The sequence below is a fragment of the Lichenostomus cassidix genome, chromosome 2 (genome assembly GCF_008360975.1).
Source record: "Lichenostomus cassidix isolate B80296 chromosome 2, HeHo_3.0, whole genome shotgun sequence".
Classification (NCBI taxonomy): Eukaryota; Metazoa; Chordata; class Aves; order Passeriformes; family Meliphagidae; genus Lichenostomus; species Lichenostomus cassidix.
Window position 1 is genome coordinate 100,604,178 of NC_139482.1, and position 16,324 is coordinate 100,620,501.

General features: G+C 36.4%; 1 protein-coding gene across 3 annotated transcripts in view; it reads right to left on the reverse strand.

Moving 5' to 3' along the window:
• Positions 1-16,324, reverse strand: part of ANKRD12 (ankyrin repeat domain 12) — a 58,929-nt gene that overhangs the window by 34,001 nt on the left and 8,604 nt on the right. For all 3 annotated transcript variants that reach the window (XM_085052553.1, XM_085052555.1, XM_085052554.1), the window contains one exon: positions 5,561-5,698. In XM_085052553.1, the coding sequence (XP_084908679.1) occupies positions 5,561-5,647 (87 nt within the window). In that variant the 5' untranslated portion in view covers positions 5,648-5,698. The remainder of the gene's footprint in view (positions 1-5,560; positions 5,699-16,324) is intronic.

Sequence of the window (16,324 nt, forward strand, 5' to 3'; positions counted from 1 at the left end):
TAACACAGGAGTAAAGAATGTAAAAGATACCAAGTTAGTGTAAAGACTGCTTCAGAGAACCCTCTGCAACCCCCAACATTTTAGCCTACCAATTGAAATGCAATGCAGAGACATTGTGTTTTCTGTTCAATACATGCTGCAAAAACACATTATCCAGCTGTGTCAGCTATCACAACTCCACAGCTTTATATCATTCTTAACAGATGATCAGATGAAATCACTGATAGATTAATTTCCTAAAGGTATAGGAAGAATTTGCCATTCACTGAAAACCAAAAGCCTGGTCTTTGGTACTTCTGAAGACTTATTCTGACTGGAGGAAAACTAAACAATAACTTCTAGTAAAGGTACTGTTCTCAAAGACACCTTTCCTTTTTAAAAAAAAAAGCCAAACTCAGGTCAGAAGATATCACTGGACATTCTGAGTTTAAAATGGTGCCAAAAAGTTAGGCAGAAGTTAATAGAAAAAGAACCTGCCCATAAACTCTACAACCTTCAGAAGACAAGTATCTACACAAGGGAAATGACAAATAAGGCATTAGTCTGTGGCAACAGAATTCCTGAGGTACAAAGGTTGCTGCCTCCAGAAAATATATAACTTTTTCACTCCAAGTTTAGAAACCAAAAAATGAAAACCCCATAAAAAGAACAAAATAAAACCCACACACCAAAACCAAAGCCAACCCTCCTTCAAAACCCCAAAGGAAAAACAACACCCCCCCCACCTTTTTTTTCACATGCTAGAAGAAGAAAATCTAAAAACCTAACACCCTCAAGACTCCCCTAAGCCATTGGGAGATAGAGTGTCTGTGGTATTACTTATGAAAGAAGTTAATCCATCTAAAACAAGTCATCATTTGCAAATGCATCTGTAAATTGACAGGAGCAGATCCAAACTCCATTAAGCCTTTTCTGATCTCTTCCACTACACACACATTTCTCACTTGACCCCAACCTTACAAAGAGCCTTCTCCCTTGTTTCAAACAATCCAATTATTTCTCATATGTATGCACGTGAATTTCCCAAAATATGATAAAGTGGCATTAAAATTTTATAGCTTTCTCTAGAATATTATGTTAGGTACTATGCAGTAGAAAGAATGAAATAAAAATAATTCAAAATTCCTAAGCAAGAAACATTGGTTTCACCCTGTAGAAAATAGAACAAAAAACCAAAACCCCACAACTTTTCACAGTCAGTAACTCTTAAAAAGAATCCCGTTTTTAAGGGTACTTATCAGTAAAATACATTGGTAGCTGCTCATAGAGACACAAGCTGCTTAAGTAATTTGATAGCTTTACATTTGTTCTTAAATTGCTAATATGTATTATGTTAAATATTATGACTGGTACACCAGTTTTTGAATAATGACTAATATTTAATTTTCTGATGATCTAATTAGGAGGAGAGACAGTTCAACATGCATACTTTCAGATAAATGAAAACATTTGGAAAAAAAAGAAAGCTACACATAGAATACACAGAGACTGAAAAAATGAGAGCATTTTGTTCCTCAGCTATTGGGGAAACAAACATTCAGCTGCCACAAGTGGTGGACTTTCCAATCCAAAAGATGCAATTAACAGGGTATTTGAGAAGTCTGTACAAAGTTGATGCTGTTTAGTACTTCCGGTGACAATTCTGAAATATACAATCAGCTATGCAGACATCATCACAACTGAAAGAGAGGGAAAAGCAAAGAGCCCTGGTAAGGGGAATGTAAAATGACTAACTTGAAAAGCAGTCTCAATATAAAACAAAACAGGAAAAGCCAGGACAAAACCAAGGTTCTACAACCTGATAAAAATAATTAATTTACAATAACAAAATGCTGTGTTAAAAGTTAGAAAACTCTTAATGGCATCCTGGGTTCAACTTCAAGTAAAGGAAGGCAAGAGGAAGTAGAAACCCTGTAGGTTAGACCAGGCATTCAATTTTAAAGAGTGGGCATTCACTGTTGCAGTTGCTCCTGGTCACTGCAACAGCATGGACATCTCTTTTTCAGGGTCTAAAGTAAGGTTCAAAACTCAGCATCAATAGGTCTGTGCATTACTTTAATGTGACCCATAGAAGCAACCTAAAATGAAGTTGACATTTTTTTATAAAATAACCTGTAAATCCTGTGGCCTTTCTAAATACATTTATTAATCTAAAGTGAAAACTGCTAATCAGATAAAACACTGAAGACATGTTGATGTTCAGAAAACTAACCTACTGCTGCAAAGGGAAAAGCATTATATACTTTCCATGTCCATTGCAGTTAGAGAATATTTAATGGCTTTACACTGCAACAGGAGACAAGTGAAGGTTATTTATCCTTCTACTAAGTAACTAACTCTATGCCAGTCAGCACAATTAAGTATCAGAATAAACTGCCCAAGGAGACAGGAAGTTCCATCAGGCAAGCCTTTAAAGAAAAGGTCTGGCAAACATCTGTCAAGAACTGAGTACAGCTTATTCTACTCTGGGGCAAATGGATGAACTGGATCCGCACGTCTCAACATTTAATGCATGCCTCACTGGAGGATGTAGTAACAAGGAAGAATTTTCTCTGTCAACAAAACCATACTAGTGTGCTATGATGAGGAACACATTTTTAATCTGTTCAACAGGAACTGTCTCAGAAGGCTAACAAACTGCAGTCTGGACAATTTCTTGATATCCCATTCCAGCTCTATTGTCTGGTACTGCTACAATCAATGACAAGACACAAAAGGAGACAACAGAGAGCCATATAATCTAGCAGATGTACTAAGCCCTGGGAGAACAAGCATTCTTTTTCTGCCTATCAAAGATAATTACATACTGAAGTGTGTTCTGTATGGTTTTAAATGGTTTTGGGCACTATTGTTGCAGTCTTCCAAGGACAGAATTAATTCTTACAAACTCCAAATGTGTTTCTCCTTTGGATGACATCTCCATCGTTTACTTCCTGAGTTTGGCCATATAAAGTATAAATTCGGATAAATTAAAATTTCATTATGTTCATATGTTTATAAAATACCTCATGCAAGCATTAGATGGTCTAGCTGCTGTACACATTCATAGTGGTTTTTCTATGCTTGCCAGATGAGCAACTGAAATAAAAATACATGTACCCTAAAGCACACATGATATAAACTTAGCTAATTAACAGGAAGGTTATTTCTAATGTTTCTTTAAGTTCTCAGAAACCTAAACTCATAGCTGATTCGCACAGCTATTCACTGGCTGTTAGGGCTGCATAATTAGCACTAATTTCTGGACAAATATGAAAGATCATGTCTAATAATAACAGTAACTTCATTTCTCTGTCAACAGCTAAGAGTGCACAACCAGAACTAGCTAAACAGTGTACCAACTACGAAGGGGAGATCAACTCCTGCAAGTGTGTTGTCTTTTATCTTATATTAACCATTGGAATAGCCTTATGCCATTTAGGCCATTACAGGTTTTTATTTGGAGACGAATGAGGATTTTTTTTAATGGAGTGGTATCCTTTAGCATTACTGTTCACTTGTAAGAGGCACTGCTTTTTATGAACATTATTTCATACCAGGCCTTAGTACTTCCTTACATTAATTACATTAGCTAACAAATCCATAACATTTCTTATAGTAAGTTCTAATGCCTTAAGAATCACTCCTTTTAAATTCATGGTTGCAAATGTTTATATACTGAGAAAAATCCTTATTTGCTTTGCAGGAATTTCCACTACTTCCTAAAGATATTTCATTAAAATTATCACTGTTGATTTGGCCTAGTCAATCTTTACTTCAGGGTTCTGTGTTTGTGTATGTAGCACAGATTTGCCTTCATGACTTTGTATTGTTCAAACTCACACTTTATGCTTAGCCTATTGCCTGCTAAGTTTTAATTCTAATACACTCTAAAGAGTGCAGATTAGTGAAAGGCCAGCTGAATACTTCTGACAATTGTCCATGCGTTAAAGGACAGGTATGTGACAGTTTAAGTGGCTATTTAACATAACCATGTATTCAGTTCTTCTCAAAATATGACAACTGCATTTATTATGCTAAAAATCTGAATATAGGAATATTAACTGAAACACTTATACTCTCCATTAATAATAATAATAATAATTCTCCATTTTTATTTAGGATCTCATATTTTCAGTATTACACATCATTTTATATCATACAATTCCATACATCAAACTGTACACTGTGCCAGGGTGAACAGTGAGAAACACTGGATAAAACAATGCAAGCAGTTTATCAGTTTACTTTCTGGTATCAACTTAATCAGTCCATCACTGGGATTCCATATTCATAGCCTTTGTCAAACTTCATTCCCTCCCCTTTCCTTAAATTACTGAATGACACTTCAATTAACTAGACCATATCACAAACAAGGACCAGAATAAAAAGAAAAATAAAGAAAGTCCAACATTATTTCATCCCTTTACTAGTAAGCCAACTTCCTATCCCCATTTTACTCTGTTATCTTCCTCTTCTTATCTAACTAGTTCATCAGAGTGAGCACAATTACCTTTGCCTCACTTTACTGAGACCAATGAAACAAACTGGAAAAAAACTAAAAGGTCTAAAGGTTTTTATGAACATTTTTGGAAGACAAAAAGTTACAAGTAGATGCTGAATCTTCTAGTATTTTCTAATGTTTTTACTTCTTCCTGTCTTATATCCATTCATCAAATGGTCTTGCAGAGAATACAGATTTCAACAAAAAAGTATGACCACACACACACAAAATCCTTTCTAGAGAAGACAGTTCTAAAGATTGTTGGGAGACAAACAGATTCTCTCTCCTTAGGGCAGTATACATGTAACACATCATTCTCAATGCAGAGTATTATCCCAGCTTCTGTTATTAATCAGTAGTACAGATAAACTCATGGTCTATTGTACAAGTGTACCAGGAAGATAAATTGGAGAACTGGGTGATTTACAACTTGGCTCCAGAACTCTGAAAATTGTGAGATACTTCACATTTACAAACAACAAACCACCCTTTAGTATGACTGGACTTCCCATATTACTTCATTCTCAAACACTCAAAAATGGAATGTACAATTTTTAAATGGGACTCCCTTGTACAGGAGCTACCCTTAAGCTTTGTGCAGGATTCGGCTTTTAAGTCCTCTTAACAGAGGGAACAAGTCCCTGTGATAAAAAGGAAGATAAGAAGCTGGTGTTTTGCTTTGGTCTGCACTCTGTCACAGGCTTTCACAAATGTTCTGTGTGTTTGTTACAGAGAGTGATACACTGTAAAATAGAATACAATATGGATCATTGCTCCTGTGAGTATATAAAGACTTCGTATTAGCTAAGATATGGAGACTATACACTAACTTACACCAAATAGAACCAAAGCATCCAGCTTCCTTGTAAATTAACTTGCAAGTTACAATAAAAGTCAAATTCTGTCCAACAATTTAATTTACAGTTGAAACAATGTAAAAATGTATAATCTTTTTCAACACTCAAGATATCAGAACACAGATTCCTATTTTTTATTTTTTCCTGTTACAGCAACAACAAAAAAAGAAATACACTTCATTTTACTGAAATTAAATGTGTATTAATATAATTTTGTTACCTTTCTAGCAGTTGTTTTTTCCACCATGATGCTATTGCTGTCAGAATTTTCAACTTGAACTGTTTTTGTAGACCCAAATTTGGGCATTTTATTGCTGTTTAGCTAGCTGTATCTTGTATCAGTGGGTTCATCCTGTGTCTGAAAAACAAACAAACAACATTACATAAATATACACACGGCAGAGTCATTTCAGGACAAATGTTACTGCAGATGGTAGCAGACCTGAATAGTACCCCAAAAAAGATGACTAAAAATGACACCTGGCTTCAAGCATCCTCATTTGCAGCTAAAACCTTGGGGCAAAACCCCAAAAGGTCTAACATGGCTGTTGCTGGGGACAGTGTCATAAAAAAACCCCACCAAGTCAGCCACTGAACTGCCTCATCCCTCTAGCTTACCTTTTTGGAAGACTTAACTTTTTTGGCTATTTTAATAGGTTCAGTATCTCACTTCATGTTAAATGTATAAGGCTTAGAAAGATGCACAAGATTTCCAGCAACACTGGAAAGAGAAATTAAGCTTTCTAGCCTGGAAAACTGAAATTTGGTGTATTCAAAGTGGCATGAAGAGAAAGTCAAGTCTTGTGATTTACCATTCTTTCTGTTGGATCAAGAGATGCCTGTTAGAAGAAAAATCTTCTAAAGCTTACACCTGGAACTAGACACCCTAATTTCCACTCTCTATCAAATTAATTACATAAGCCGCCACATATATATATATATATATATATATCTATATATCTATATATCTATATATCTATATATCTATATCTATATATATATATATATCTATCTACATCAAGTTCCAAGGGCTGTGTAGTGTTTCATCTCCATGGTACACCAAACAAGTGTCACTACAGATTCACATAATGGAAGAGTTTCCACATGCCTCTTCCTCAAAAGGAAGAGCCACCCTTTTTGTAAGAATGCCCAAGAGGAAAGGTCACACAAACAGTAAAACTGCATCTGACAGCACTTTAAAGCTAGGGACTTTTTACAGGTCTTTTTCAGTTGATGTATTTTGTTACAAGCATTTACGTGATCACAATCATACTCTGTTGTAGCAATTTTATGCCTCAGCAAGTCATCATTTCAGGTGCAACACTCCTACTGTTGCTTTACCATTAATATTTTGGGATCATAACACAGAGAATTCGTTGCTGTTTTAGGACCATGGGCACTATTTTGCTTTGACACAGTTAACTGATAACAAATATGGTGCAGATGACTTCGAGAAAACTGTTTTGCACACTACGCCTGACACACAAGACAGTGATATTCAAATAAATCTCCACATCCCACCCACCCATCCATCCCCCACAAGACTTAAACTACAGAAAATTTGAATATTTATCTAAGATTAATACTGCTGTATACAACAATGTAACATGCCATTTTCTTAATCTTCCAGAATGGGAGGGTAAGAAAAGTTCAAAATGCTCAGCTAGAGAAGTAGGAAATGTTGCACTAAGGTCTGCTCTTTTCCTCCCTTTCCCCTACACCTAAGGAGGGGCTTTTTTTGTTTTCTTGGGGCTTTTTTAACACTAACCACAAGCTTATGAAAAACAGGAAGAGCCTAATTAGAAACAATCTCACATTCAACAACCAGAATCTTGTCTCCACTATGATATAAGATGCAATTTTGTGAAATTCCTACTGTTCTACTCTTACCTAAAGCAAAAGCAACATTAGTGTAGTCCCTTCATTTACGGAGCGTTAACAGGATTTATGCAACCCTCCTGACACAGAGAGTAACTGTTTGATTTTAATGAACATCAAAGCACATGGTTATCAGCATTTTCTTTTTATTTGCTTTTTGTAACAGCTGCAGAAACAAAAACTGGTTATTGGCTCAAAGGAGAGAAAGAAAACACTAGACTAAGTTTCCTGTAATTTACAAAAACTTTCCTTAATCCTGAAAGAAGCAACAAGTTGCTATCCTCACAGAATACTACTGCACTGATTAGACCAAATATAGTGTATCACCACAGCAGCAAATACCTGTTTCCATGGGTTTAAAGAGTGACAAGTCATAAATCTGCTTTTGCTCATTTAGCCTCTCAAATCCTCTAAGTTTCATTTGTAACAATTCCCATTGTAAGTATCATGATTACAACTACTTAAAAAAAGATCAATGTGTGAAAGTTTATTATTTTAATAAAAATATTTCTCATTGCATATGCTGCTGTTTCTTTTCATTCCTTTTTTTCTGCTACTTGGTTCCCTGAAACTACCTCCTGCTTTGCTTCTCTTCCCTTCCTGGTTTTGTATGCCATTCCCTGATATATGACAGCAAGAAGCCAAACTTCATGAGCTTAGTAAAATTTATTAGCTTAGGCTTGGCTCTCTTGATCTCATTTGCCACACCAGCAGGGGCTAAACCACATGAACTGAGCAAGAGTTCACCTTCACAAGAGGCCTGGCCTCCTGGCATGTCTTACCTGGCCAGCAACAGTTTATTTTTTGAAGTGTTAGAACAAAAAAACTTAACCTCAAGGTGCAGGTATTGTATAGGGGTAAGAGGATTATGAGCACACTTTCAAAACAGATTTCAATTAAAGGTATTTTTAATAATAAAGTTAGCTCAAAACACAAACAGAAGTAAATGAAAACAGAAATCTTAGATATTTCCCTTTTCTTTACCAGATGATCAACAGGCAGAAGCAGATGCATAGGAAACTCCATCTGGATAAGACAAAGAACTTTACTGTGCAGGTGACTGAGCACTGGGACAGATCACCCAGCAAGATGTGGAGTCTCCCTCACTGGATATATTCAAGAACCATCTGGACACAATCCTGTGCTGTATGCTCTGGGATTGCCCTGCCTGAGAAGGGAGGCTGGACCAGATGACTCTCAAGACTCCTTTCCAACCTGACCCATTCTGTGATTTTGTCATCAAAATTAAATGTGAATTCATAAAATTCTTGACTCAAGGCAAATATATTTTGGAAAAAAGATATTGCTTTGGAAGTTCACTAAAACTGAGTGCCACATCCTGGATTATTAAAGCAGAAGCACCACACTGAAAGACTAACAAACAGCAGCATTTTCATAAAGTTTTTTAAGTACCAGATTGCTTTTGCACAACTACTCTGCAAAATTTAAAACAGACATAAATGCTTCACATATTTGAGAAAAAATACTTTTCATAAAGGGTAGATGTTTTAAAATTATTATGATACCACTGACCCAGAAATTAGGCAAACTATTCAACCTGTGACTACACAGTAAAACAATAAAATTTTTATAAAATTTTTATGAATTATAATTCTTATTGTTATAAATTTTTATGAAATTTATAACAATAAAATTTTCTCCTGAAGAAGTGATTTTACTGACGTGTTAACTTTTATTTCCATTTGTCTGGAGTTCAGTGCCATTTCAACTCAAGTTCTAAATACAAACATTTGCATTCATAACGAAAATGTAAAACATTAACAGGGCCTTCCAGGGAAACCTATATCTGTCTGTTTTGAGTTTCCCTCAGGGCCATTTCTTAATGCAATTACTGGTTTATTAGGCAATCTTGATGGCACATTTTAAATCACCATAACCCTAAATTAAAAGTTAAATTCTTTACATTCAAATTATTCTCCTCTGTCACAACAAGCAGTGCCATCACTTTTCATCTGACACAGGCACAGCTGTGCTTTCTCTTTAACAAATCCATTTCAAGCTTTTCAATAAAACAGAATCTGCTTCCTACTGAAGAAACTTCTCTGTATGTAACAAAATCAGATATTCTTATTTTATGTTTGGACATCTTTCCTACTACTGGAAATCATCCGTCATACTATTGGAAATACTGTTAAACTCTTCTCTCCATCATTTTTCAACTAAGGAACTAAAAATTCCATTTTTTCCATGAAGTAGCAAACGTAAGTCTTTAGACAGATCAATGGGCAGTGATAAAAAAGTGAGGGTTATTTCATATAAAAAGCCCTGGACAAAAAGCGCCTGCCTAACAAAAAATCCCACCAACCACCAGAATTTCAAATATAATTAGCTACACAGAATTAGTCATACAATAAATCTCTAACACCAACAAGTTACTGTATTAATTTGTATAAGCTTACATGCAGCACTGATGAAAAACCTTGTCTTTACCTACATAAATAAACAGAATTCATGCAGTACTACAACAGTACTGCTGCCACTGCCATTCAATCCCTATACATCTTTCAGTCTGGTCTTCTGAGAAACTAAGGCCCATGAGTTTGTGTTGGATGTCTGTGTACGATTCACTAATGACTTCCAAGCCTGTAGGTGGATTTTCTTTAAATGTAACAGCAGCAGAGATTTTCAAATATATGAAGCACTCACAAATTTTATCAGAAAATGTGGCCAGTGGATAGTAAGAATAACAATAATAATCCACCACTGTTTTTTCAAGAGAAGGTTTCAATACATACTGCCTGTAAGAAAACTCTACAAGACAGCATTTATAGACCACTTTCCACTTTCTCTTAGTTATAGGTGAAGTTTCAGTTCAGACCTGCCCATCACCAGAGTCAATCAACCACAAGACATAAACTGCTAAGAATTAAGCATCATTAGTTCTGGTGCTCACGGAACTACTTGCTTCCTTTCTATTTTATAGTACATGCTTACCTCCTTACTACTGCATGTCTCTCCCATAATACCTACAGCAAAACATTATAGGATGCTTTAGGAAGGTTTTCTTTGGTAGCCCTTGTATAGTTGATCTTGACAGTAGCTGACTGCTAGTACTACATCAAATCAAGGGGGCACAAGGACTTCTGAACTTCTGTGAGAATATTTGTAGTAGATAGCACAGCTACCTCTGCTTTCCTGTATTTCCCATATCTTAGAAGAAGAAAATAATAAAAAAAAAATTCCCTCTTCCAATAAGGATTTACTCCAGTCTGAGAAGCAGTGAATCAACTACACCAAATTTCTGCCACAAATAGTTGACAGGAGTGCTTCAGAATGTTTTAGCAAAATTAAACTGAAAATGACAACTATGGCTACATCTACATTAACAAGAAGTAAAGAATTATCAAGAGTGGATCTGTAGAGTGGAACAGCTGGTAACAAAAATCCCAAATTCACACCAGTCACATTCAGCAGACTTGCTCTGGACTACTTCTAGTGCAGTTCCATGTACTAAATACACATTAAAGGTTGGAGCACATTCAGCAAATTCCTAAACACATCTCTCAGTTTAAAACAGGAGGAATCAAGCTCTGAAACCACTACACAGAGCAAACTAAACTACAGTGAGGAGAGAGGATAGTCAGCGATTTAAACTAAGACTGACCTGATTTTCTCTCAGCAATCTTCTCCTTCCCACCCCTAGAAATTTGTCTCTTCCAAGTTTATTTTGAAATGACTGGCTGGTGTCATCTAGATCTCAAGGCTATTAAGAGTACACAGAAAGGAGAAAAAAAAAAAGCTGGTGGATGCTTATAAGAGAGATGCCTAAGAACAGCTGAACTGAGGGAAAGGCAGGCAAAAGCCAACATTACATATTCTGTTCAGAGAAAGCCAGCTGGCCAACCCGTATGTACACACTGGCTAATTAAGAAGTATGTAGGTAGCTCACGCCTAGCCTTACCAAATGTTATCTGCATTCTAGTGGGAGTGTGTCAAAGACAGATGAGGTTAACACACTGGGAGAAAGGCAACGGGTATAGTACAAAGGACCAAAAAATCTACAGAAAACTGGTATTTTAAAATCCTGTAAGGAGCAGAGTTTTAGCAAAAAGATGTTCATTTAACTAAGTTCAACACTCTTGTGTTCTTTTTTCTTCTCATCAGGAAAGTGCAAATGACTTCAGTATTTTATTTCACAACAAAAGCATCCTTCAACAAACAGCTCAGAAAAGCTATTTCTTTCCAAAAGAAAGGTTAACCAACTCCAGCACTATTAATGCTAATTGACATGTGTGATGGGAGATGTAACAGCATTGCCAATTATTTTCTTCTTATGGAACTCTGCTTCTACACACAGTTACTCAACCAGAGCCAACTGCTACACAATGAAATGGCTCCTGGTAAATGAACAAGTTATCTGATCAGCATTTACCTTTTCACCTACAGTATCCAGTAAGAAAAAAAGGCTTGAGACAGAACACGAGATTATTCAGCATATTTTGGTTAGAGGCTGGGGATGTGCTAAGAGACACAATACCAGCAATTTGGGACTGTGGGGAAAGACATCATTCAGCTTACAACACACAGTAGGAGGGCAGTGAAGTCCAGTAGAACGGGGCCAGGGTTTTCTGGCTTGGCAATTTAAACACCATGTCTACAAAAAGGGCATCAGTCTGTATTTTAACCTGATATTTCCCACACAGAAATATGTCTAAAGCTTCAGATTAGCCAAATGACAGAATGTGACTGTGACGAGGAGGCAGCAGAGAGAGATACTTGAGAGGATAAGGCTAAGAAGGGATTGATTGTGGAAGGAAAGCACAGGAGACTGCATGACCAACACACAAGTATTTTTCCCCCAGAATACTTTTCTTCTGTGTTACAGAACATAAACCAGAAGTCTTTAGTGCTGCCATTCCTATGGCCTTGTAAAAAAGCACAAATGTTCCATACTGTTTCATTTAAATGGAGAACAACAAGCTTATCCCTGTGGTCCGCTTTCCACTACCTTCCTTGGACAGACATACTTAAGAAATGAAGTCTCAAACTCTGCTGATGTCTCATGAAAATGTCAAAATGATGGTAAAGGATGGGACACTGCTGAGAGCAAGCACTTAAAAATCTCATCAGAACATTATACAAAATACTGTTCTGAAAGGTCAAAATTTCAGAGTGACTGCAGCAACAAAAATATTTGTACCATGGCCTTCATTGCAGAGAGCTGTATCACTACAGCTATTCCATAATCATTACAGCAGTTTATTTGATCTTTACAATGAAGACACTGAAAAGGTTATTAAAGGCTTTATTTCAGCAAAAATAGCTTTAGGTTTCTTGTGCCAAATCCTATGAAAACAGTGTTACATGGATCCCCCCAAAAAAGATCCCCCCTCTCAGGCTTTTAGTAACTGAGGGTACTGCTGTAGTCCAGCACACATGTTACTGCTAGGTAAGATTATGGAACATTTTAACTCCCTGGGTGTTAAAGTCAAATCTGAATAGGCACAAGATTTAGAGAGTAAAACATTTTTTCCAAAAAGCTGATAATACATTAGATGTATGCAGCTATAATGGACTAAATATACACTGCAGTACATCCCTACTGGCAAGCCTACCTCCTGCTGCAGGCTAGAACCATAGTATGCTTTACAAGCTCAAAGGAAAACATATTTTGCATAAGAAAAGATGAAATAAAAGGCTATTTGTGTACACTGTACTATTTGAGACTGTATTTTTACCATCACCACTTCCTGTATGTGGTATACACTGTAATACCTTCAAATATAATGAACAGAACAATTTACTAGGCCATTTTTGCCCTGCACTCCATGGTGTCTCATTGTACTCATAATTCAGTTCTCTGGCAATAACCAGCAAATAAATTACTAACCACTACTGGCTTTAGGTAGCACAGCAATTTAGTATGTTAGAGAGAACACTGCCTGAATGATACATGCAGTGGCTTTTGCAGATGAAAGGTGACAAGAACATTTTTATTTGGAAAATATTCACAAGGTCTTTTCACACAATTGCGACGGTTCAGTGCATGCACATTCCAGTGTCAGGGTTATGATGAAAGAACTAAGCTCCAACAGTCTCAAACTAATGTGCCTAAGGCAACAGTCTGTTGCTGTATTAAGTGCAAATGCAGTACCCAGCATGGACATGAGTCATAAATTTGGCAGATTTTACAGCATTTGACGATAAAAATATGACAAAACACTCTTGGTTCAGAAGTGAGAAATTCTTTTTTATTGCAGTTTTCCTTTACGATTTGCACAATACTTGAGACAACTTTGTGGCTAGAACATGCAATGCTGGGATTTGTTCTACTTCTCTGCTATACCTATTGTGCAATCTCAGAAACAGCGCCTTACCTCTCCCCTGCAGCAGTTTTCCCCACCAGATTTTAAAGGACATATTAAAAAAAAAAAAAAAAAAATCAAAGAAAACAAAACATTAGCCTAACAAACATATAAGAATTGCACAAATCTTTCTGCAATAAGCAAAATAAACTATTTATTTGAACTCCATTTTATAAATGTGTCCTTTTATAAAGTAGAGCAGTAAAACAAGCATAGGCAGTGACTACTCACAGTCTCCAGAACAGTTTTTAATATACTCTGAAGTACCTACTCATTGCATGCCAGACTACACTACACACGGATAGGATGAAGTCCCTAAAAAACAGCCAATGCTCAGGCAGCAAGAAAGATTTTCCAATACTTCAGCTGGAACTCACCACTACTTCCTACCAAAATAAGGAATGTATCTCATAGTCTAGGAATTTCTACTAGGAAGAGGAAAAAAAAAAAAAAAAAAAGAGAGGATATACAACTCTGTACTATGCAGAAAACAAACAAAACCTTTGCAGGGGTTTTGCTGCACTTGTCTATATAGGACCTTCGGCTCCTACCCATAATCCCTATTTTAAGAGCCCGAGTTTACCTGTGCTTGGTTTCAAGTGTCAAGTTCCACAGATTTCACAACACTCTTCAACTGATTTATGTGGTAATTGTAGTACCTAGACATGTCAACTTCTTTATAACAAATATGCTCTATTAAAGAGCGTTACTGAATCTATAGTTTTCTAATTAAGCTTTAGTAAGGTTTTTCTCTTTTTTTTTTTAACTAAACATGCTTATCAGAGACTACAAGAACTTCATTGTACATAGAATGAAAGAACAGTTGAGGTAAAGAGACATTTAGAGGTCCATTTAAGTCTCTCAGTTATCTAGTCAGTCAGACATTTCCAGCTTTAGTCATATTTTACCCAGACCAGGTTGAGTTTGTTACTTGAGCAGGAAAACACAGTAAAAGAAATAATGGAAAATACAAAAATTCCCAACTGTAGGCACCTATAAATCATGCAGTGGCACTTTACAAGCAGCACACTGTGGAAGAAGAAAAAACTCCAGCCCAAAATTCAGTTTACAAAATCCTATTCACTGACTGAAAACACCACACCCCAATATGTCTTTGAAATGTGTCACATGGACTGACTTGAAGTTTAAAGGTACCGTGGGTTCAGAAATTAGAGAGATCTTGCTTCAGTAACAGCTGTATCTGAGCAAGAGATGGCTCCTCTTTCATGTCACAGCTTGTCACTAGAAATACACCTGTGCATCTTCCCAAAGGTTTGCTTGCAACTACATTAAATTAAATGTCAACCAAGTAAGGACTGAAAGTCTTACTGGACTAAGTTGGACATCCTGCCTCACAAATTCTTAACTAAAACTCCAAAATCTACCTGTCAGAATGAAACCAATGAGCTGATAACCTGGTGAATGACCACAAACAGCTGCAGCAGGTGTCTCCACCTGCTTCTAGAGAATCTATTTCTCACTCTTAACATGATCCCTGCTATTTCAGCTTGTCTTGATTTCTACCTTCTTAAAGGGAAGAAAATGTCTATGACACCTTTAAAAAAAAAACAAAAACAAAACAAACCCCAACATCCTAAATAAAAAGCAGGAGCTATCCTGGACAATTCCAAAGAAATTACTATTCATAAATAAAAAATGGGAATGCTCCATCTCCCTTCACAAATATTAATTAATTTTCACAATATTGCTGAAAGTTGAAAATGCATTATTTTCTTCATTTTACAGAGGGCAACAAAAGTTGATAGAAATAGTGAAGTGAGGAGTTTGACCAATTTGCCATACCTGTAACATCGAACACTTTATTTTTCAGATTATTTTGCATTAGATCGTAGTTTATACTTGGTTAGACCATAGCTACTATTGACTTCACTTTCAACTTCTGTAAGAAACCTTTCCTACCACTGCTGAAGGAAAAAGCTAAAACAGTCTCAAATATCCCCATGTGAGGAAAACACTTGGCATGTGCTCATAAATAGCCTGTATCTCACACAAATTCCAAAACAGACTGAAAATAGGTAATTTTCAGTGTCAGTGTTCAACTTCCTTCAACATGGGATCCTTTTTTCCTGCAACCTTCTCCTAAGTTACAGAACTTACTGCAGCTTCTGCCACAGCACTCTTTTTGGAGCAGTAACCTAGACTGCACAAATGCATTTAACCACAGAGATTCATACAGTTCATCATTTTAAAATAAATATTGATAAAAAATATCAACCAAAACCCCATCAACTCATGATGCAATTCTGCTGTGTGCAGCAGGGCAAATGAGCAGTGCTGCTCTAATACAGGGCAGACAGCATTTCTGGCACAGCAGAAGGTAAAGGTTAGCCACACTGTGGAACACAGCAAGAAGTCATGCAAATACAGACAAGAAGCACTCGTTTCACTTCTTTTGCAACACACTCCTCCCATTTCCTTCCTTGACTTTCTCTAAAGTTTCCAGTCTCAAACAGATTCTGAGACCCTCCCACTGCAAATGTCACTCCACACATCAAGATTATGAAAAAAAAGAAAAAAAAAAAAATCAAAGCAGTTTGTTGGTATCACACTTCCAAGCTCATATGGAATTAATTACTGTTTATGTCTTTCCAAAGCAGTGCAAAAAACCCATAAAAACTAACATTTTGTCAAAATATCCTTGCAGGTGCTATGTCAACCAATCAAATATTGCTTGGCATGTAAGACCTGAAAACTACTAGCAGAGCATGACAGAGGAAAAGAAGAAGGATCCCAGGTTTCTACAAATGACCTTTAATGTT